A 24,795-nucleotide genomic window follows, 5' to 3' on the forward strand; every position below is an offset into this window, starting at 1 on the left:
AATGTATCTGTTCTGTAAGGTTCCAATAGTCTACGGTATTATTGACATAGTATAAGACTGCCTATATCCATAAACCCTTGATAACAATGGATATCATAAATATTAGTAATCTTTGTTAACCTCATGGCAATAAAATAATTTTTTTAAAAATTTGCAGTTGTTTAATTAGTACTGAAGTCAAGAATGTTAAAAAATCTCTTGTGAATTATATGTTTTCTAAAGTAGTATTCTATTTTCAGATTTCTTTTCCAGAGTTCTTCATGTATTGAGGATTCATTTATTCATAGATTGGCCATTTATTGAATGCCCTCTATACAACAGGCACAGTCCTAGGTGCTTGGGATATAGCAGTGAACAAAAGAGACAAACCCCCTGCTATCATGGTAGTTACGTTGTTGTGGGCCAGATAATAAACAAGGTAAGTAAATTAAATATGAAATGTATTAAATGGTGAAAAATACTAAGGGAAAAAGTAAAGCAGGAGGATATTTAGAATTAGAGGTGGGAGTTAGAGTTTTTGATGCAGTTGCCAGGGAAGACATCCTAAAAAGATAGTAATAAAGAAAGGAAGGAAATAAAGGAGCTAGTTACATATGTAAGTGAGGGAACATTATTCCAGGCAGAGAGAACAACAGTTGTAAAGGTTGTGAGGTGGCAACATGACTTAAAATGAGAGGCTGGAGTGGCTGAAATATAGTAAATGTTGGGGAGAGTAGTGGGACATGAGAGAAGAAAAGTGAGTGGAGGGGAGGAAGGCAGATCAGGTTGGGCTTTGTGGCTTGTAGTAATAATTTGGCTTTTACTCTGAGTGAGATGGGAAGCTACTGGAGAGTTTTCAGCATGGGAGTAATATTATTTGCTTACAATTTAAGGGGATATCTTTGGCTGCTCTGATGAGAATGGATTATGGGAGAAAGAATGGGAAAGGGGAGGAGGTCAAAGCAAGAACCAGAGAGACCAATTAGAAAAGTAGTTGTGTCAGGATTGTGTAACAATTGGGATGCATTCTGAAAAATGTGTGGTTGGACAATTTTATCCCTGTGTGAGCATGATAGAGTGTACTGACACAAATCTAAATAGTATAGCCTACTACACACCTAGGCTTTATGGTGTAGTCTGTTGCTCCTAGGCTACAGACCTGTGCAGCATGTTACTGTACTAGATACTGTAGGCAACTGTAACACAATGGTAAGTGTTTGTGTATTTAAACATATCTAAACACAGAAAAGGTACAGTAAAAGTTCTGTATAAAAGATAAAAAATGGTACTCTGTTCGTAATAAGTACATAGAGCACCTATTATGAACAGAGCTTATAGGACTGGAAGTTGCTCTGAGACACCAAATGAGTGGTGAGTGAATATGAAGGCCTAGAACATAACTGTACACTGCTGTAGATGTTATAAATTCTGTATAGGCTATGCTAAATTTATAAAAAAATATGTTTCTTTCTTCAATAATAAATAAGCTTATTTCAACCTTTTAACTTTATAAACTTTTAAATTTTTTTTAACTTTTTGACTCTACTTAGCTTAAATACAAACACATTGTACACCTGTACAAAAATATTTTCTTTATATCTTTATCAGCTTTTTTCTATTTTAATTTTTTTATACTTTTTGTTAAAAACTAAGACATAAACACATACATTAGCCTTTGCCTACACAGGGACAGGATCATCAATATTCTTCCACCTCTACATCTTGTTTCACTAAAGGTCTTCAGGGGCAATAACACACATGGAGCTGTCATCTCCTATGATAACAATGCCTTCTTTTAGAATAGCTCCTGAAGGACCTGTCTGAGGCTGTTTTATAGTTAACTTTTTTTTTTTTTTTTTGAGACAGGGTCTCACTCTGTTGCCCGGGCTAGAGTGCAGTGGCATCATCTTACATCTTAGCTGACTGCAACCTCAAACTTGTAGGCTCAAGCGATCCTCCTGCCTTGGCCTACCAAAGTGCTAGGATTACACCATACCTGGCCAAATTTTTTTTTTAATAAATGGAAGAAGTACACTCTAAAATAACTAAAAAATATAGTATAGTAAATACATAAAACAGTAACATAGTTGTTTATTATTATTATTATTTTTTTTTTTTGAGACAGAGTCTCTCTTTGTTGCCTGGGCTAGAGTGAGTGCCGTGGCGTCAGCCTCGCTCACAGCAACCTCAAACTCCTGGGCTCAAGCAATCCTCCTGCCTCAGCCTCCCGAGTAGCTGGGACTACAGGCATGTGCCACGATGCCCGGCTAATTTTTTCTATATATATTTTTTGTTGGCCAGATAATTTCTTTCCATTTTTTAGTAGAGATGGGGTCTTGCTCTTGCTCAGGCTGGTCTCTAACTCCTGACCTCGAACGATCCACCCGCCTCGGCCTCCCACAGTGCTAGGATTACAGGCGTGAGCCACCGCGACCGGCCTGTTTATTATTATTATCAAGTATTTGCTGTACTCGATTGTATATGCTATACTTTTTACTATTGGCAACAGAATAGGTTTATTTACACCAGCATCACCACAGACACATGAGTAATGCATTGTGCTATGACATTGCGATGGCTTTGACATCACTAGGCAATAGTGATTTTTTAGCTCTGTTATAGTCTTGTGAGACTACCGTTGTATATGTGGTCTGTTGTTGACTGAAATGTTATTATGCAGTGCATGACTATATTGCTACAATCTAGGGAAAAGATGTTGGTGACCTGGACCAGAATAGTAAAAATGGTGAGAAGGAATCATGTACTGGATATAATTTAAAGATAGAGCTGCCATGATTTGCTGACAGACTGAGGTGGAGCGTGGGTATGATAAGATGACATAATATTTTTTATTTGAGTAACTTAAGAATGGAATTATCATTAACTGAGAAGGGAAAGAATGTAGGAAAAACTGAAATTTTGCATGTAGAGAGCTAAATTTCAGTTTGAAATATAGTATGTGAAGTATGAGATGCCCATTTGACATTCCAGTGGACGTACCAAGTCAGCAGTTGGATATATAAGTCTGAAGTTCAAAAGAGAGGTCTAAGATCTGGGATGGAGACATGTATTTGGGAATTATCAGCATATAAATGGTATTTAATCCATGAAGTTGAATGAGATCACTTAGAGGGTAGGGTAGATAGAAAAAGGTGGAGGCAAAGGACCGATCTCTAAGCCACTCTGACATTACAATGTCTGGGAAATAAGGAAGAATCAGCAAAAGAGAATGACAGAGACAACCTAGAAAGGCTGGAGGAAAACTAGGTGAGCGTGATATCCTGGAAACCTAGGGAAGAATGTGTTTTAACAAGAACTGTGTCAGATGCTACTGATGGGCCAAGAAAAGTGACTGAAAAAGAAACATTGAATTTAGCAATATGGAAGTCACTGGTGATCCTGAAAACAGTTTCAATGGAGTTTGGGGCCAAAGAGAGAACTAGAGAAGAAAAATTGGAAATATCAAGTCTAGATAAGTCTTGAAGATGTTTTTCTCCAAATGGAAGTGAAATGGAATGCTAGATGGAGTTTAGAGGTATACAGAAATGCTGTTATATACTGATTGAAATGATCCAGTAGAGAGAGAAAATTGATGATACAGGAGAGGAAGGAGATAATATAAGCATGTCCTTAGGTAGCCAGAGCAAATAGGATCTAATGGCAGAATTTTCCTCAGCTTGGAGCTTGACCATGGTGGTGACAGGAAAGAAGAGAGAAGTACCTGAACACAGATACGTAGATGTAGAAGGGAAGATGTGTTGGTGAGAGCTTGTGAAACTTCTGATTGCTTCAACTTTATTCTGAAGTAGAAAGCAAGAGACTCAGCTGAGAGTGAGGTTGTTGGAGGAGGTGCTGAGGTTTGAGGAGAGAGAAAAAGAAAGAAAATAATCACTTAGGAGATTGGAACAGAGAATAGAGAAATATGATTTTCAGGCAGCACCACCTAATGTTAGTATTTATGGATTTAAAGTGAGCCTATCCTTTGTATTCATATGTAACCACAAAAAAACTATGAATAGCCAAATCAATCTTGAGAAAGGACAAAGCTGAAGGCATCACACTTACTGATTTCAAAATATATTACAAAGCTACGGTAATGAAAACAGTATGGTACTGGCATAAAGACAGACATAGACCAATGAAACAGAATAGAGAGTCCAGACATAAATTTATACATCTGTAGTCAACTGGTCTTTGACAAGGGTACTAAGAATACACAGTAGGGAAAGATAGTCTTCAACAAGGATGTTGAGAAAACTGGTTATATATCCACATGCAAAAGAATGAAGTTGGGCCTTTATGTTACACCATACACAAAAAAAATCAGCTAAAAATGGATCAAAGACTTAAACGTTAGGCCTGAAAGTGTAAATCTCCCAGGCAAAACCCCGGAGTAAAACATTGATTTGCCCATGATTCATGGATATGACCTCAAAAGCACAGGAAGGAAAAACTAAAATAAACAAGTAGAACTACATCAAACTAAAAACCTTTTGCAGAGAAAAGGAAACAATTTATAGAGAAACAAGTAAACCTATGGAAAGGGAGAAATTGTTTGTAAACCATATATCTGAAAAGGGGTTAATATTCAAAATATATGAGGAACCCCTACAACTCAATGGTAAACAAAACAAAACAAAAACTAATAATCCAACTAAAAAATGGGCTGAGGGCTTGAATAGACATATCTATAAAGAATATATACAAATAGCAGGTATATGAAAAGGTTCTCAACAACATTAATTATCAAGGAAAATACTAATGAAAACCACAATGATATATCACCTCACAGCTGTCAAGATGGCTATTACCAAAAAAAAAAAAAAAAAAGATAAATGTTGGCGTGGATGTGGAGAAATTGGAACTCTTGCACACTGTTAATGGGAATGTAAAATGGTGCAGCCAGTACAGAAAACAGTATGGAGTTTCCTCAAAAAATAAAATAGAACTGCTACATGATCCATCATGCCCATTGCTGGGTATATATTCAAAATCATTGAAATTAGGATCTTGAAGGGATAGTAGCACTACTGTGTTCATTGCAGCACTATTTGCAATAGCCAAGATATGGAAACAATGTCAATGTTCATGGACAGATGAATGGATAAAGAAAACGTGATATGTACATAGAATGGAATACTACTCAGCTTTAAAAAGAAGGAAAGTCTTTAGTGTACAACAACATAAATGAAACTTGAGGACATTTTGCTAAGTGAAATAATCCAGTCACAGAAAGATAACTACTACATGATTTCACATATATGAAGTATTTAAATTAGTCAAATTCATAGAATCAAAGAGTGGAATGGTAGTTGCCAGAGGTTGGGGAGAGGGGAAGATGGGGAGTTACTAATCAGTGAGTGCAATGTTTCAATTAAGCAAGATTAATAAACTCTAGAGATCTGCTGCTGTACAACATTGTATTCATAGTTAGCAATAATGTATTACGCACTTAAAAATTGATTAAGAGGGTATGTTTCATGTTGTGTTCTGGGGAAATAAAATAAATCTAAAATGAAAGAAGAATAAGGACTTCCTCAGACAAAACTAGGAGAATTCATTTCCAGCAGACCTTCCTTGTAAGAAATGCTAAATTTAGGAAGTTCTTTAGGTAGAATATAATGTCATTTAGAAATTTGTATTTGCACGGAGAAATGAAGAGAGTTGGAAATGGAATAAATAAAGGTGAAATTAAATTTTTAAATTTTAAATTTCTTCTTATTTTTTTTTTTTCTGTGACAGAGTCTCGCTCTTTTGCCCGGGTTAGAGTGCCGTGGCGTCAAGCTCACAGCAACCCCAAACTCCTGGGCTTAAGCAATCCTTCTGCCTTAGCCTCCTGAGTAGCTGGGACTACAGGCATGTGCCACCATGCCCAGCTAATTTTTTCTATATACATAATTTTAGCTGTCCAGATCATTTCTTTCTATTTTTAGTGGAGACAGGGTCTCGCTCTTGCTCAGGCTGGTCTCGAACTCTTGACCTCGAGCGATCCTCCCACCTCGGCCTCCCAGAGTGCTAGGATTACAGGCGTGAGCCACCGCACCCGGCCTAAATTTCTTGTTTTTAATTGCTCTAAAAGGTAAATGATTGCCTAAAGTAAAAATTTTAACTGTTTTGTTTATGGCACAGGTCACGGTAAAATATATAACAAGTATAGCAATAAGGATGGGAGGGAGGAATTTGGAATATAGTGTTGTAAGTTCTCTTACGGCAAGTGAAGCAGTGTTGTACTCTTTTTTTGAAGGTAAACTCAGATTAATAAGAAATAAGAAATGTATATTTGAGACCTTGGGGAACCTTTAATTTTTTTCAAAAGTGGTATCAATAATTCAATAGAAGAGATAAGATAGAATAATAAAAAATGTTCAGTTAAACCAAAGCAAGGAAGAAGGGGAGGGTAATGGAACAAAGAGTAAACAGAATACTACTAGGAAGATATAGGTCTTAATCCAACCATATCAATAATCAATTTAATTATCATTGTTCTAAACACCAGTTATAAAGATAGAACTCATTACACTGGATAAAAGAGCTATCTAAATGCTGTCTAGAAGAAATGCATTTTAAATATAAAGATAGATACATTAAAAGTGAATGATAGAGGCCGGGCGCGGTGGCTCACGCCTGTAATCCTAGCACTCTGGGAGGCCGAGGTGGGCGGATCGTTTGAGCTCAGAAGTTCGAGACCAGCCTGAGCAAGAGCGAGACCCCATCTCTACTAAAAATAGAAAGAAATTATATGGACAGCTAAAAATATATATAGAAAAAAAAAATTAGCCGGGCATGGTGGTGCATGCCTGTAGTCCCAGCTACTCGGGAGGCTGAGACAGGAGGATCGCTTGAGCTCAGGAGTTTGAGGTTGCTGTGAGCTAGGCTAACGCCACGGCACTCACTCTAGCCTGGGCAACAGAGTGAGACTCTGTCTAAAAAAAAAAAAAAAAAAAAAAGTGAATGATAGAGAAAAAATACCACAGAAATACTGACCAAAAGGAAGATAGAAAGCAATTTTAATATTAGACAAAGTAGATTTTAGGATAAGGAGTATTTTCAGGGATAGAGACATTACATGATAATCAAGGGTTCCTTCTCCACTGTAGTATTACTCAGATCTATTGCAATGGTATGTATTTTTTTCATTAAATTTGTATTTTTGGCAAAACTGTGAATTTATTTTAAAAAATAAAATAGTGCTGTTAAGCTTATAATAATAATATTCATAAGCAACTGTACCCTATTTCTTTTTATTCCACCATTCCTAATTCCTGTCCCTAAAGGGACCCAGTTTCAACTCTTAACTGTAACTACTTGTATTCATTCTGCTTTTCTAAATCATATGCTTATCCTGGTACTATTTAACATTTTTCAGTTTTAGATTTTTTTTTTTTACTATTGAAATTAAGGATTTAATTCTTTTAACATCAATACCTATGATAACACATTACTCACCCACAGAAATTTTCCCTCCTCCTTCAAAATATAATTATATCAGCTTTTAAATTAAATTCTTATTTAATTGCTACTTAATTATTTCTTTTTTGAATTTCTCAATATATTAAAATGCTTTAAGTGTTTTTGTCAGTTTCATGATTTTCTTGGGTGTATGCTTTCATGAAACTATATGTATTTTCTGATAGAGAGCTACTGATAAATTCATGGGGCATCTCTCACATGTGCACTCCTATCCCTATCCACCCTACGCATAGGCTCCACATGATCAAAGCAGTCATCCTTATACCTGTACCTATCAGTACCTCTGTGGTGTGAATATTCTTGTCCTTTTTGATGGATCCTAGTATCACTCTGCTGCAGAGTGACCTTTCATCTACCTTGTGGGTGCAAGTTTTTGAAACTACAAGATAACCTTGTTCTAATGACTTTTATTCTCTTCCCCAGTTGTATCTCCTCAGACCCTGTCCCTTCTCAAAGAGAGGAGGAGATGACTGAGTCCCAGGTAAATATTAAATAGTGTATTTGCTTCCTACCTTATTCTACGGTGCAATTTAAGGGTATTGTAGTAAGCCATACAGTAAATTAGAAAGGCCTATTTACAGAAAACATTTTCAGAGAAAATGAAGTTGGAAGATCAAAACTAGGGAAGAGTTAAAATGTGGTTTTTGTATGAAACACGTTCATTTGGAAAGATTCAAGTTGGGCTTCAAATTTAAAATTTCATTTTTATTGGTAAAGCAAACCAGAGCAGAAATTTCTGCAGAAATTTGTTAAATAATTTTCATATAAAGATAAAAAAATTTCCTAACCGAAATAAGCTTTTCTTTGGTACCTAGGTCAATGAAAACATTATAGTGTAACTTCTTGTAGTTGATAAACCTAGCTTGTTTAATAGTCTGTTTTGATCAAGGATAAAACAAAGAGTATTTGTCAAAATAGCCCAGTATTGGGGAAAAAACGCAAAATGAAGATTAACAGAAAAAGGAATAAATTATAGCATTTCACATGGTGGAATACTACGTAACAGTGAATAAGAACAAGATAATGGCTACACATAACAACATGGATGGGTCACACAAACATAGAGTGAAAGAAGCCAGAAACAAAATAGTATGTACCATATAGTTCCATTTATATGAAGTTGGAAAACTGGAAAAACTAATATATTGTGATAGAAGTCAGAATGGTGGTTACCTCTCAAGAGGGTGTTTACTAGGAAAAGGCATGAGGAAATCTAGAGTGCTGAAAATGTTCTGTGTTTTGACTTGGCTGGTAGGTATACATGTCTATAAATGTATAAAATGTACAAAAATGTAGCTCACCACAACGAGGAATTATCCAGCCCCAAATATCAATAGTGCTGAGGCTGAGAAACCCTGAGTAGTCAAGACAGTATGTTAGGTGAAGAGAAAGAAAGATAGATTAATGGAAAAGAAGAGAGCCCAAAAACAGACTCACACAAATATAGCCATTTGATTTTTAACAAAGATGCAAAATCAATTTAATGAAGAATGATGTTTTTAACAAATAATGTTGGAACTAGTCATCCATATCTGAAAACCTTGACAAATCTCCTAATTTATACAAAAATTACCTCAAAATGTATTATAGATCTAAATTTAAAACATAAAACAATAACAATTTTTGAAGAAAATATAGGAGAAATCATAATGACCTGGGATCATGTTGTGGCTGCTTTTTTGCTCCTGAGCTTGGTAGTGAAGGAATGAATAATCACTCGAAACACACAGTATTTAGAGAGAAAGGGAGAGAGCAACGTCTAAAGGAAAAAATGGCCTCCTCAGCAAACTCCCTGGATTTATTTCCAAGGACATGTGCAAAGGGTCAGGGCCTTTTGTTCATCTTTAACAACTTCCATACAGGTCAACTGTTTTCAGCTGACCTTTACACAGCAAACAAGCAGCTTTGGGCAGGTTTTCACCTAACCCTTCATTCACCTGCTCACATTCTTTCCATTCATCCATCCTTCTAGGCCCATCCCCTACAGATCTCATAAAGGTAGAGAGTTGAATGATAGGTAGTAAAAGCTGGGAAGGGTGGATGGGTTAGCGAGGGGTTGAAGAGAGGTAGGTGAAAGGGTACAAACAGATAGAGAGTATAAGTTGTATCATTCAATGGCAGAGTAGAATGCATATTGTTAACAATAATAGATTGTGTATTTCAAAGTGGCTAGAATAGAGGACTTCAAGTGTTCCCAACACGTGGAAATGATAAATAATCAATCAAAGTGATGGACACTTCAAATACCCTAAATTCCCTGACTTGATTATTACACATTTTATGCATGTATCAAAATATCACATATACCCCATAAGTATATAAAATAATATGTATCAATAAAATAAAATATCTATTTTAGCAGGCCAAAAGTTGAGAAGATAAGGAATAGATATTGAAGTAGAAGAGTAACAGTTCTGTAATAGTATTGCACTGTTTGGGATTTCCTTTTTTTTTTTTTTTTTGAGACAGAGTCTCACTTTGTTGCCCAGGCTAGAGTGAGTGCCGTGGCGTCTGCCTAGCTCACAGCAACCTCAACTCCTGAGCTCAAGGGATCCTCCTGTCTCAGCCTCCTGAGTAGTTGGGACTACAGGCATGCACCACCATGCCCGGCTAATTTTTTCTATATATATATTTTTAGCTGTCCATATAATTTCTTTCTATTTTTAGTAGAGATGGGGTCTCGCTCTTGCTCAGGCTGGTCTCGAACTCCTGAGCTCAAACGATCCGCCCACCTCGGCCTCCCAGAGTGCTAGGATTACAGGCGTGAGCCACCGCGCCCGGCCTCCTTTTTTTTTTTTAATCAATATTTGCTTTAGGTTTCCTTTTAAATTATTCATTTCATTGTGATTTTAAAATTTCAGGCACAGATACATACTGTTTTAACTGTCAGCTTGTTTTTAATAGTTTTTCCTAATTTTGTTTTTTTTTTTTTTTTTTTTTTTTTTTTTTTTGTTGAGACAGAGTCTCACTTTGTTGCCCAGGCTAGAGTGAGTGCCGTGGCGTCAGCTTAGCTCACAGCAACCTCAGACTCCTCGGCTTAAGCGATCCTACTGCCTCAGCCTCCCGAGTAGCTGGGACTACAGGCATGCGCCACTATGCCCGGCTAATTTTTTCTATATAGATTTTTAGTTGTCCATATAATGTCTTTCCATTTTTAGTAGAGACGGGGTCTCGCTCAGGCTGGTCTCGAACTCCTGACCTTGAGCAATCCACCCGCCTCGGCCTCCCAGAGTGCTAGGATTACAGGCGTGAGCCACCGCGCCCGGCCTAGTTTTTCCTAATTTTGGATGTTTCTTTTTCTTCATGAAACTTATTAAACATTTGCCTAATTCATTATTTATTCTTAAAAATGTCTTTTAAATATGGAGATTTATGTATATACTTTCTAGAATTCTCATTTTTAAGATAATTTCTGCATTCACATTTACTAAATTATTTTTCTTAAGCATTTTCTTCACATTTATTTTAATGATTTCCTTTTGGATTCTCTCACTCTTGAGCTGTGTGCAATTAGGATTTTCTTGCAAAATCTTTCATGTTGGTTTCTAAAATTTATTTGCTAGTTTAATGATCTGACTTCCTGAGGAAAATACAGCTTCCTGAGGAAAAATCTGAGACTGAGGTAGTCCCAGGAAGAATGTATCTTATGTGCTAATGTCCTTCCCTGTGATTGGTGAAACCAGGGTCAGCTTATCACATCAGGTTTTCTCCTCAGCCCTACTTTCCCGCCAAGTGTTCATCCATGCTATTCTAATCTTCTCCCAGGTAAGGGAAAACCTTAAAACCCCACTGGATTTCAGGGATTTTTTTTTTGCCTGACACTTTGCCTTTGGCTTCTTGTTTATTTCAACTGCCATGATCTTCAGCAGGAAAGGGTTCCAAGACATATCTACCATCAGTCCCACAGCTTTTTCTGAACCCTTAGTGTTAATGGATGTTCATGTTCATGGGATCCTTTTAGGACCTAGAAATAAATTCTTGGAAACATTAATTGTGAATTAACTATTGGAGACTTCCTTTTATCTTATCACATCTCTGTCAGAAATTCCTCAAAAATAGGAAATATGGATTTCTCCCATTTTTCCAGTGCTGTTGACGATTTTTTCTTATGTTCATATTCTTTTGGACATTTCAGTTTTGAACTCATAATGGTGTCTTAGATTTCCATATTCAAATCTCATTGCTTTCAAGAAATTTTTCACCAGTTTCTCATTTCTGAAACTCTTTCTATAGCTTTCTTCATATATAGTTCCAGTTATAATTCTAATTTTGACCAATAAAAAATAAATCTCTATCAAGGCCTCTTTACTTTCTTATCTGTAGGTTTCCCATCTTTAGCCCTCTTTTATCTATATATGTAAGCTCTATGAGCAGTCAAATCCCATTTTCATGGCTGTAGATATATACTGTAGGCTAATGATCAATAAATCCTCACCTCCAGTGTAGATTTCTCTTGCTCTCATGAACAGTATGTCCAATTGCTACATCAATGGATATCTTTAGTTGGATGTCCTGCCGTACTTCAAATTTTGCCTATCATTCTGTCCCTGTTTCTGCTTCTGTCCAAATCCTGCTTTCATTTTTTCCTGCCTTTGTTATCTTGTGAGTTCTCAAACCAATTAACCTGAGTCAAGTTTTATTTTTCTCTTTCTTTTACACTCAGTATAAATTGGGGCCCAAGATCTCCTCTCTAACCCATGGTAGTTATTAAAGATATATGCTTGCTAAATTAGTGAATGAATATAAATTGACAGAATGTTGCTAATATGATGTTTTTCTTTTTTTAGAAAATAATAAAACCAGGTAAAGTTTTTTGACAACTTCTGAGTAATATCAGAACAAGGTTCTGTATGTTTTGTCCACATCAATTAAGATGGATAACTTCAGATTGAATAGGAGTGTGTCGTTACAGGAAACAGTGACATTCAAAGATGTGGCTATCGACTTTACCCAGGAGGAGTGGAAGCAATTGGATCCTGCTCAGAGGAACCTGTATCGAAATGTAATGCTAGAAAACTATAACAACTTAATCACAGTAGGTAAGAGTAATTTACTATATAATTCAAACTCTGGAAATAAAGTACATTTTTTCTTCAGTGTTTCTGAAATGTGTGGAACTTTTAAATGCTAGAGTGAGTTTAGCCTTGAGAGGCCTCTGCTCACGTGAACATCCATGCTGCAGCTCACAGCTGTCAAGATGGCTATTACCAAAAAAAAAAAAAAAAGACAAATGTTGGTGTGGATGTGGAGAAATTGGAACTCTTGCACACTGTTAATGGGAATGTAAAATGGTGCAGCCAGTACAGAAAACAGTATGGAGTTTCCTCAAAAAATAAAATAGAACTGCTACATGATCCATCATGCCCATTGCTGGGTATATATCCAAAATCATTGAAATTAGGATCTTGAAGAGATAGTAGCACTACTGTGTTCAATGCAGCACCATTTGCAATAGCCAAGATATGGAAACAATGTCAATGACCATGGACAGATGAATGGATAAAGAAAACGTGATATGTACATAGAATGGAATACTATTCAGCTTTAAAAAGAAGGAAAGTCTTCAGTGTACAACAACACTGCTCACGTGCATGTCCATGCTGCAGCTCTCAGAGCAAATGGTCATCCTTGGTTATATTTCAGTGGGCAGCATCCCAGGAAGCCACATTTTCTTGTCCTTCGGAAAGCCTGATTTCCCTTATGCAGCCTCAATTCTTGGGTGGATCTTTGTTCCTAGTACATTTGCCCAAATCTGTGTTACTTCTCTTTGACAGGCTGTCCATTCACCAAACCTGATGTGATTTTCAAATTGGAGCAAGAAGAAGAACCATGGGTGCTGGAGGAAGAAGTATTAAGGAGACACTGTCCAGGTTAGTGAGAGGGAAACTGACAGGTAAGGAGGGGTCAGGACCCTATTAATGGTTAGTCAATGAGTAGTTGATCCCTCTGAGATGTTCTTAAAATGTATTTTCCTGAAGGCTATAGACTTCTATCGTGACAATTGGTGTGAACTCTTTATATGCCTAATATGTCACTTCTAAATACCATTCTTAACTTCTTTCCTCAAAATTTAGAGGTCTGATTGGCTTTCTTACCTATGTTCTAGGTACCAACTTTTCTTTATTAGTTTTCAGCCTTCCTTTGATAATCATTCTATTATTAGCATGTTCAGTCTCTCCACCCACCTTTATACACAGGATCCTTTCCTTTTGCATACAGACATTCATGGATTTGCAGTTGTTCAAATAAACCTGTTGATATTTCTAGTCCTTTACTTTCTACTTTCTCTTTTTTTCTTCCGTTCTAAATGCCTTAGCATTATATTTTATACCCATAGTCACACTTCCCACTGTATTTTTAGCTTTTGCTCTCATACTTCAGTAATCACTACCACCCTTTTACTTCAATAAAAGTTTTACATAAGTGCTGATTTTTTTGTTAGCTCCCATTTTCTGCTATATTTGTCATGTATATATGCATGTGTATGTGTGATATATGTGTATATACATACATACACATACATATAGACATGCATGTATACATATTACATGCATATGCATTTATACATGTATTTCTAATTTGATAAAATCATTTTTTCCCTCTAAGGAGACTGTAATAATTTATATTTTTATCAACATAGTCTATTAGCATGTTTTTAAATCTTTGCCAATATGATAGCTGAAAAATTATAACCAATTATAGTTTGAATTAACATTTCCTTTGAGTGAAAGCAAGCATCTTTTCATATGTTTAAAATCTATATTTCTTTTTTTATGAACAGTTTTTTTCTTTTGCCTTTTTTTGTATCAAGTCTTTAATTTGTATGAACTCAGCACATTAAGGTGATTGGCCTTTTACCTGCCATATGTTTTTCGTGTATTTTTTCCCAAAGAAGTAATTCCTTTTTGAAGTACTTTTTGCCATCTTGACTTTTTTTTAATGTTCATGTAGTTGAAACAATCTTTTCCTATATATTATCATATAATTTTTTTCCTTTTATATATATTGGTGAATTATATTTACATATTTCTTAATGATGACTCATCTTCTCATGTTTGCTATGAATTTAAATAATTGTTTTAACTTTTTAAGGCTATGATGGAAATATTATGCTTGTTTCATAAATAGAATTTGGAAGCTTTCCTTCATGTTCTAGAACACTTATATAGCATTGGTGTTATAACTCCCTTAAAAATTTGGTAGATATTGCCTATTGAACTATTTAGACCTTGTGGATTTTTGAGGGAAGTTTCCTTGACAACTGTTTTCATTGTTTCTTTTATAACTGTTCTATGTAGATATTTTTGTCTCTTTTGGCATTACTTTTTTGCAACAGGTTATATTTTTCCAGGAGATTATCCACTTAATCTTAGTTTTCAAATTAATTTTCACAGAGTTGACCAAGTAATTCTCATGAATATTTAAATTTCCTCTGTATCTGTAAAAATTTGCCATGTTGATGTCCCAAGGTCATCTGTTATATTTAAGAATTTGTTTTATATGTGTTTTCAAACTTGTTGTGTGAAATTGTTCATAGTGTTCTCTAGTTTTAGCTACTAGTTGTTTTTGTTTTGTTCATTTTTTTGTGTGGGATAAGTGGGTGGAGAGATGTTCTTGGAGATATATGCTACTTCCTATAAGCCCAGCAATGCATTAGAATATCTGTTTTATCCATTATTTTGTTCTGCAATGGTGAGGTTACTGTACTATAATTCCAGTAATGAAAGTCCTAGTTCTCCCCCCATGCAATAGTATTCTTCATTTCTGTGGTGGTTTTATTTTTCTCTTTCAATTATTTCCTTGGTTCTGCTGGTAAACTTTTTACCCATTTCTGTTTTCATATTGTTTCTTCCTCATCCATTGATACAGGCATACCTCATTTTATTGTACTTTGTTTTATTGTGTTTTGTAGATATTGCATTTTTTTTACAAATTGAAGGTTTGTGGCAACCTTGCATCTAACATCTATTGGCACCATTTTTCCAACAACATGTGCTCACTTTGTGTCTCCGTGTCACAGTTTTGTAATTCTTGCAATATTTCAAACATTGTCATTGTATTGTTATTGTTATACCTGTTATGGTTATCTGTGATCAGTGATCTTTGATGTTCCTACTATTATTGTTTTGAGGTGCCACAAACTGTATACATATGAAATGGCAAACTTAATAAATGTATGTGTTCTGACTGCTCCACTGATGGGCCATTCCCCTGTTTCTTTCCCTCTCCGCGTGCTTCCCTATCCCCTGACACACAACAATATTGAAATTAGGCCAAATAATAATCTTACCTCTGTCTCTAAATGTTCAAGTGAAAGGAAGAGATGCAAATCTCTGACTTTAAATTAACAGCTAGAAATGATTAAGCTTAGTGAGGAACACATGTCAAAAGCCAAGATAAGCCAAAAGCTAGGCCTTTTGCACCAGTTAGCCAAGTTGTGAATGCAAAGAACAAGTTCTTGAAGGAAATTAAAAGTGCTGCTTTAGTGAACGCATGCACAATAAGAAAATGAAACAGCCTTATTGCTAATATGGAGAAAGTTTTAGTGGTATGGACAGAAGATAAAACCAACTACAACATTCCCTTAAACCGAAGCATAATGCAGAGCAAGGACCTAACTATTCAATTCTATGAAGGCTGAGAGAGGTGAGGAAGCTGTAGAAGAAAAGTTTGAAGCTAGCAGAGGTTGGTTTTTGAGGTTTAGGGAAAGAAGCTGTTTCCCTAATATAAAAGTGCTAGGTGAAGCAGCCAGCCAAGTGCTGATGTAGAAGCTGCAGAAAGTTATCCAGATGATATCTAAGATGACTGATGAAGGTAGCTATTCTAAACAAAAGATTGTTAATGTAGATGAAACAGCCTTCTATTGGAATAAGATGCCACCTAGGCCTTTCATAGCCAGAGAGGAAAAGTCAATGCCTGGCTTCAAAGGTTCAAAGGACAGGCTGACTCTCTTGTTAGTGGCTCATACAGCTGGTGACTAAGTTGAAGCCAGTGCTCATTTACCATTCTGAAAATTCTAGGGTCCCTAAGAATTATGCTAAATCTACTCTACCTGTCCTATAAATGGGACAACAAAGCCTAGATGGCAGTGTATCTGTTTACAGCATAGTTTCCTGAATATTTTAAGCCCACTATTGAGATATATCACTAAGAAAAAAAGATTTCTTTCAAAATATTATTGCTTATTGACACTGAATCTAGTCACTCAAGAACTCTGATGGAGATGTACAAGGAGATTAATGTTGTTTCCATGCCTGTGAATACAACATCCATTTTGCAGTCCATGGAACAAAGGAGTAATTTCAACTTTCAAGTGTTATTTAAGAAATACATTTTGTAAGACTACATAACTGCCATTGATAGTGATTCCTCTGATGGATCTGGGAAAAGTAAATTAGAAACCTTCTGAGAAGCATTCACCATTCTAGATGTCATTAAGAACATTTCTGACTCATGGGAGGAGGTCAAAATACTAATATTAAAAGGAGTTTGGAAGAAGTTGATTCCAGCCCTGATGGATGACACTAGGGGTTCAAGACTTCAGTGGAGGAAGTAATTGCAGATATGGTGGAAATAGCAAGAGAACTAGAACTAGAAGTAGAGCCTAAATATGTGACTGAATTCTGCATTTTCATGATAAAATTTGAATGGATGACAAGTTTTTTCTTATGGATGAACAAAGAAAGTCATTTCTTGAGATGGGATCTACTCCCAGGGAAGATTCTGTGAACATTGATGAAATGACAACAAAGAATTTAGAATATTTCATAAACCTGTAGTGGTGGAGTTTGAGAAGACTGACTCCAATTTTGAAAAAAAGTTCTGTGGGTAAAATGCTATCAAACAGCATCACATGCTACAGAGAAATCTTCCATGAAAGGAAAGTCAATTGATGTAGCAAACTTCATTGTTGTCTTATTGTAAAAAATTGCCACAACCACCCCAAACTTCAGTAACCACCACCTTGATCAGTCAGCAGCCATAAACATTCAGGCAAGACCCTACATCGGCAAAAAGATTACTACTTGCTGACTGCTCAGATGGTCATTAGCATTTTTTAGCAATAAAGTATTTTTAGACATAATGGTACTGTAAACTTAATAGACTACAGTATATTGTAAATATAACATGTATGCACTGGGAAACCAAAAAATTTGTATGACTTGCTTGATAGTGGTACTCACTTTATTGTGGTGGTCTGGAACCAAATCCACAATATTTCAGATAAGGTATGCCTATGTTTCTATTTTGAGCTCTTGATTTATAGATTTTATTTTCATTAAGTTTTTTCAAATTCATTGCATTACATTTAGTCAAGATTATCATCTATGTGTCATAAATTTTTTAGTTTGTATTTTTGCCTGCTTTCTTTACATCATGTTTCTTTACTTTTTTCTCTTATAACAGTTTTTTATAAATCTGATTCCAACTTCTCATTTTTGACTGAGGATAATTTTTTTTGACCTGCTGTTTTAAGAAAGTTAATGTTGGGGAAGGAAAAGGAATGCTGTAATATAGAGAAGAGGTCAACAAAGTATGCCCTGTAGGCCAGCCACTTGTTTTTGTAAATAAAATTTTGTTGGAACACAGCCATACCTAATCATTTACATCTTGTCTATAACGACTTTCATATTACAGTGGCAAAGTTGAGTAGTTGCTGCAAAGACTATATAACACACAAAGCCTAAAATATTTACTAACACTTTAAGAAAGTTTGCCAACCCTTGACATAGAAATGCATCCATACTTCATATTGAAGCCCTTTGTTCTTTATGGTTGTGCATATCTAAGTATGTTTAGGCTTTATTGCTTCTCATCCAAAAAGGATCTGCAGCCGCAAGTGAGAATTTTATGCCGGCTATAAAATTGCATGGCTCTGAATCTTACATCCTTACCTACCCCAACAGAGTTCTTCCTAAAGCAACATATGTTGTAGTGTTTCCCTGTTCAGATCTGGCTTCTCAGACATCTTAGGATATCAAGTATTTTGTAACCACTCTACACTCCCAAATTTTAACATTGTAAGCATTGGTTAATTAATTCTGACCTTCAAGGTATGATATCTATTTTGACACTGTCAACTGCTTGCTCTTCTCAAATCAGCACGAACAGCTGTCTTCTCTTGAAATCGTTCTTCCTGTGTTCTAGTCTTCATTGTATTTCTTATAAGTGGGTTTACAGCTATCTCCTCAGATCATTGAAGAATCAATGACTTTTCATTCTCCTTGTTTATAGCAAGGAAAAGATACCACAGACTTTTAAAATCCACCATCTTGAAACATCGAGTCTTTATAGTCACATTTGATATTTTGATCTTGCCTTTGAAATTCTCTTCCACTTCTGTTTGATGTACAGTGATGACTCGGATGTTACCTTCTCCCTCACCATCTTTTGCTTAATTGTTCTTCTCTTTTTCACTATAGCTGAAATGACCAAAGAGCTTAGCATGCTGCCTTCTCTACATATATAACCTGCAACCAAGTCTCTAACTTTACCTGTTTACAGGACAGCTTCACAGGAATTTTTCCCTCACTTTATTCTCAATCTCACAGAAAGGGAGAAAAATCTCCATTTTTCTCATTGGAGGTAAGCAGCAATAAGAGACTTCATGTTTCCTCCTTAATTATGTAGACTTTCACTTATTCTCCCGATGTTTGAGACAGTTCCTTGTCACTTCTGTCTGGTGTCCCTGACTCTAGAACCTCTCTGGTTCCATTACTCCAGAACAAGAGAGGAGTGTCCCATCTCCTCTAAAGTAGAGGAGTGATACGCACCTCATTGTACAATGCAGGCATCTGTCTGCCATATAGACTTCCAATCTTTCTCTTATTTTTAACCCCTCCATCATTCCCACCTTTCATGGTACATGATTTCTCTAATTCCTGAGCCTTTCTTTAGTTATATAGTAGGAATTGGGTTTTGTTTTTTGACATCTTCCTCTGCAGGCACTTGGGTTTCAGCTTTCTCGGTTTTTGTGTCATGTAATAGTCCTTAATTTTCTTCCATCTGCTACAATTATGTTTACATCTATTGTCTATTGTTATCTCTTAGGGTCTTTGTCTTTGTTAGTTTATACTTTTTAAAGTTATTAGTGTGATTTTGGGTGGAATCAGAGATAAACTCATGTATTTATTATGCAATATTTAACTTCAATTTCTTACTGTTTTTCTTCCTCTGCTCAGTATATTTGCTCTCTATCCAGTCAACCTAGGTGGGCACCTCCAGTCTTATGTTCCAATCCTTTCATCCAGTTTTTACCTTCCCATTATTTTTTCTCATTTTGTTGATTACTACGGTGTTTAGAACAATTTTATATGTTTACATTTTTGAATATATAACACATGCTGCTCATAGCACAAATTTTTTAAGTTGAAAAGTAATTCTTCTTCTCTTACTCATTTCCCCTCCATGATGACAACCCTAGTGTCATTTTCCTTTGCATTATTACTTGTATTTTCAAACATTTTTATTGAAACAACTTTAAATTGATTGATTAACTTGTGAATGCCGTCTTTATGCTGCTGAATGTTGTTTTCCAAAATGTGTTATGCCTTTTGTCTTAGTTTACTAGGGCTGCTGACTAAGGCCTAGTGACTTGATTTTTCAGTTAAACAGTTTTATTGTTGACAAATGTTAATTTTATCTTTCTTTTCCAATTTTTTATTCTTCTGATTTCTTTCATTTAATTGCACTATACTGTAATAATAGCAGTGATAGTACTCGTCTTCTCTTATTCCTGACTTTAATGTGAATGTTTCTGGATTTTTCTCATTAAGTATAGTGCTGGTGTTTGGTTTGTACTGTACTTCATTCTCAAGTTAAGTGAGTGTTTGCCCATTCCTATTTTATAAAGGATTTTTAAATGAAAATAGATATTGAGTTTTTTCATCTTTTTAATATCTATGGAAATGATTGCTTGATTTTTAATTTTTTACCTATTAATGTATTTCCTTTTATATAATATATTTTCTAATTTTAAAACATATTCCTGGAAAAAATCTACTCAGGTATATTTACTGTGCTTCTGGGACACTTTTTTTCTTCTGGGTCATTTTGATGTTTTACATTGATTATTTTCATTGGGTAAATGAAATTGGTGGATAGTTTACTTTTTTGGTGTGTCCTGTTTTTCAGGTTTTGGTGTTAATATTATGTTTGTTTCAAACAAAAAATATTCTCCTTTCTTTTTTCTTTTGTAGCATTTTGTACAATGTGAGTTGTTCTTTATATCTTTATTGGTATTCCCATGTGAATCTCTTTGGGTCTTTTTATTTAGTTTTAGGGAGTTGCTTTTTATATTTTTCTGTTCATTTTATAGAAATTTGTCTAGATAAGTTTTCTGCATTTCTAGAGTCAGTGTTGGTAATTTGCATTTTTCAGAAAAGTATTCGCGTCAGTTTATAAAAATGTATTTCAATAGAGTACTGCAAAATGATCTTATGATGTTTTAACTTTACATTTTTTTTTCTGTGCCATTATTTCTTACTCTATTTGTACATTCTGCATCTCCCTAAAAGTTATGCTGCATTTATCTAATAGTTGTTTTTCGTCTTTCAGATCCCTTTCAAAAGCAATCAAACCTATTTGTATTTATAAATATCTGCCTCTACTCATATTTCCTTTCCTGGAATTTCCTTCTGAAAAATTAGGAGATAGGAGATACATACATTTGAAATATGTTTAATAATGGGAGAGTAGGTCTTAAAGCAAGAATCAATCACATAATAGAATATATTTTTTTTAATTTTCTTGGTTTTACAATATTGGAAAAAGGTTCACAAGTGACATTTGTTTGCATTCCATTTTAGGAGAAATATGGGGAATTGATGAGAATCAGAAAAACCAGAACAGTCTTTTGAGACAAGTTGAAGGTAAATTCAAGAAAACACTGACTGAAGAAAAAGTCAATAAATGTCATAAGAAATTTGCAAATGTATTTCCTCTGAACTCAGATTTTGTTCCTTCTGGACACAATCTCTATGAATATGACTTATTTGGAAAGTGTTTAGAACATAATTTTGACTGCCATAATAATGTGGAATGCCTTATAAGAAAGAAACGTTGTGAATATATTGAACCTGTGAAATCATATGGTAATAGCTCATCCCATCTTGGAATAACCCCCTTTAAGTGTAATCATTGTGGCAAAGGCTTCAATCAAACATTGGACCTCATCAGACACCTGAGAATTCATACTGGAGAGAAGCCCTATGAATGTAATAACTGTAGAAAAGCCTTCAGCCACAAAGAGAAACTCATTAAACATTATGAAATTCACAGTCAGGAGCAGTCTTTTGAATGTAATGAATGTGGGAAAGCTTTCATTAAAATGTCAAATCTCCTTAGACATCAAAGAATTCATACTGGAGAGAAACCATATGCATGTAAGGAATGTGGGAAATCCTTCAGCCAGAAATCAAATCTCATTGATCATGAAAAAATTCATACTGGAGAGAAACCTTATGAATGTAATGAATGTGGAAAAGCATTCAGCCAGAAACAAAGCCTCATTGCACATCAGAAAGTTCATACTGGAGAGAAACCTTATGCATGCAATGAATGTGGTAAGGCCTTTCCTCGAATTGCATCCCTTGCTCTTCATATGAGAAGTCATACAGGGGAAAAACCTTATAAATGTGATAAATGTGGGAAAGCCTTCTCTCAGTTTTCCATGCTTATTATACATGTTCGAATTCATACAGGTGAGAAACCTTATGAATGTAATGAGTGTGGAAAAGCCTTCTCTCAAAGCTCAGCCCTTACTGTACATATGAGAAGCCACACTGGTGAGAAACCCTACGAATGTAACGAATGTACAAAAGCCTTCAGCCATAAGAAAAACTTCATTACACACCAAAAAATTCATACTAGAGAGAAACCTTATGAATGTAATGAATGTGGGAAGGCTTTCATTCAGATGTCAAATCTTGTTAGACACCAGAGAATTCATACTGGGGAAAAACCCTATATATGTAAGGAATGTGGGAAAGCCTTTAGCCAGAAATCAAATCTCATTGCTCATGAAAAAATTCATTCTGGAGAAAAACCCTATGAATGCAATGAATGTGGTAAAGCCTTCAGCCAAAAGCAAAATTTTATTACACATCAGAAAGTTCATACTGGAGAGAAACCTTACGATTGTAATGAGTGTGGTAAAGCCTTCTCTCAAATTGCATCCCTTACTCTTCATTTGAGAAGTCACACAGGGGAAAAGCCTTATGAATGTGATAAATGTGGAAAAGCCTTCTCTCAGTGCTCACTGCTTAATTTACATATGAGAAGTCATACAGGTGAGAAGCCCTATGTATGTAATGAATGTGGAAAAGCCTTCTCTCAAAGAACTTCCCTTATTGTGCACATGAGAGGTCATACAGGTGAGAAACCCTATGAATGTAATAAATGTGGAAAAGCCTTCTCTCAAAGCTCATCCCTTACTATACATATACGAGGCCATACAGGTGAGAAACCCTTTGACTGTAGTAAGTGTGGAAAAGCATTCTCTCAAATCTCATCTCTTACTCTTCATATGAGAAAACATACAGGTGAAAAGCCTTATCACTGTAATGAATGTGGCAAGGCTTTCAGCCAAAAGTCACACCTTGTTAGACACCAGAGAATTCACACTCATTAGAAATCCTATGAACATTGTGAATATGGGAAAGCCTTTGCAAGGAATTAACACCTCATTGCACATTACACAAATGGTTCTAGAGCAGAAAACTATGAATGTGGGAAAGCCGTCTGAAGAAGTCACAAACTTACGAAACAGAATTCTTACCAGGTTGACAAATTGCATAATGAAAAAGCTGATTATCTAAAACCTTAAGCAGACATTTTACTTATCCATAATATTTAATAAGAATTTCATTAAAATCTGAAACAAGATGTCTGCTATCAGCATATCAGCATAATAGTTGAACTCTCAGCCAATGTCTTAAGCAAGAAAAAGAAGATTGGAAAAAAAGAGGAACTCTAAAAATAACCTTTTATACAAAAAATTAATTGGAAAATATGTAGATAGAAAATATCTAAGAATAAACACAATGATTTATGAGACATATATATAAAATTATAAAATATCTTGAAAGGCACAGAAGAACATTATGTCCCAAAAGACTTGACTTTGTAAAAATGTAAGTTCTCTCCCAACTCTGTAAGTTTATTCTACTTACATTTAAAATTTACATCAGTTATATTTTAAGGAACTTCACAAACTGATTCAAAAATTTTTTATGGAAAAGTAGAGGACAAAAATAGCTGAAACAAATTTGAAAAAGCAAATAGGGAAGACACACTCTATTATATATCATCATATACTTATTTAAAGATGTCATTTAAACTATGTTATAGAGGGAATAAATTAATCAGTAGAAACAATAAATATTGAGGATTGATACAAAAATCCAAGAAGATATTGGAATTTTGTGTGTCATAATACTATTGAAATCATTGTGGAATTAGTGGCATAGTCAATAAATGAAAGGCCCATATGAGAAAAAAGTTAATTTTCTACCTTATACCATATACAAAAATAAGATCCAAATAGATTGATGACCAGAGTATCAAAAGCAAAATTCTCACACTATGATGAAAATAGAATATATCTATTAGAGTAACGGATTTCCTTAAAAACATGTAAACATGGAACAATCAATTCTATTTTGATGTTTTGGCCTCATAGGCACCCACATATGTGTGCAAAGAGATACATGTAACTGTTCACAGCATCATGGTTTGTCTAAGTTGGATATAACAAATTTCCATCAATAGAGGCATAGATCAATACAATGTGATTTTTTTCTTTGATAGAATACAGTATTTAGAGAGAAGACACAAAATTTACATACAGTTACGTGGATAGATTACAGTATATAATATTGAGAGAAAAACAAAATGCACAATGAAACATTGTATGAGATTTGTATAATTTAATAAGATGGTGCAAAGAACAGTACTGTGTATTGGTCATTGATCCATATATGACATTGGATGCCTTTTGGGATGCAGGAAAGATTTGCTTGGAGTTGTTATATTTACCTGTAATATTTATTTAATAAAAGAATGAAAGCAAATATGACAATGGTGATAAATCTGGTTGTCAAAATTATATTGGTTTTTCAAAATCCTTTCTTGCCTTTATTTATTTTCCTGATTTCTCTAAAATAAGAATCAAGTGGATGGGGAAAACCTGGGCCTATAGCCACAATTTAAAAATACATACATATTCTTGATCAGATGATAACACATATAGAATAAATTCTCTTTACCATACACAAAACAAGCCTGACAAGGTATTATTTTTTTACTCTCTCTTCATAATGTTAATTGGGATAATGAAAATCAGTA

The 24,795-nt window shown here is 35.0% G+C and overlaps 1 protein-coding gene across 1 annotated transcript; it reads left to right on the forward strand.

The window, feature by feature from the left end:
* Positions 1-252: 252 nt before the first annotated feature.
* Positions 253-24,521, forward strand: ZNF569 (zinc finger protein 569). The gene is made up of 5 exons (XM_069457913.1): positions 253-418; positions 7,873-7,930; positions 12,362-12,488; positions 13,224-13,319; positions 21,258-24,521. The coding sequence occupies exons 2-5, from the start codon at positions 7,916-7,918 to the stop codon at positions 23,078-23,080; spliced, it is 2,061 nt and encodes a 686-aa protein (XP_069314014.1). The 5' UTR covers positions 253-418; positions 7,873-7,915; the 3' UTR covers positions 23,081-24,521.
* The last annotated feature ends 274 nt before the right edge of the window (positions 24,522-24,795 follow it).

The sequence above is a fragment of the Eulemur rufifrons genome, chromosome 24, assembly GCF_041146395.1.
Source record: "Eulemur rufifrons isolate Redbay chromosome 24, OSU_ERuf_1, whole genome shotgun sequence".
In the NCBI taxonomy this organism is placed as follows: domain Eukaryota; kingdom Metazoa; phylum Chordata; class Mammalia; order Primates; family Lemuridae; genus Eulemur; species Eulemur rufifrons.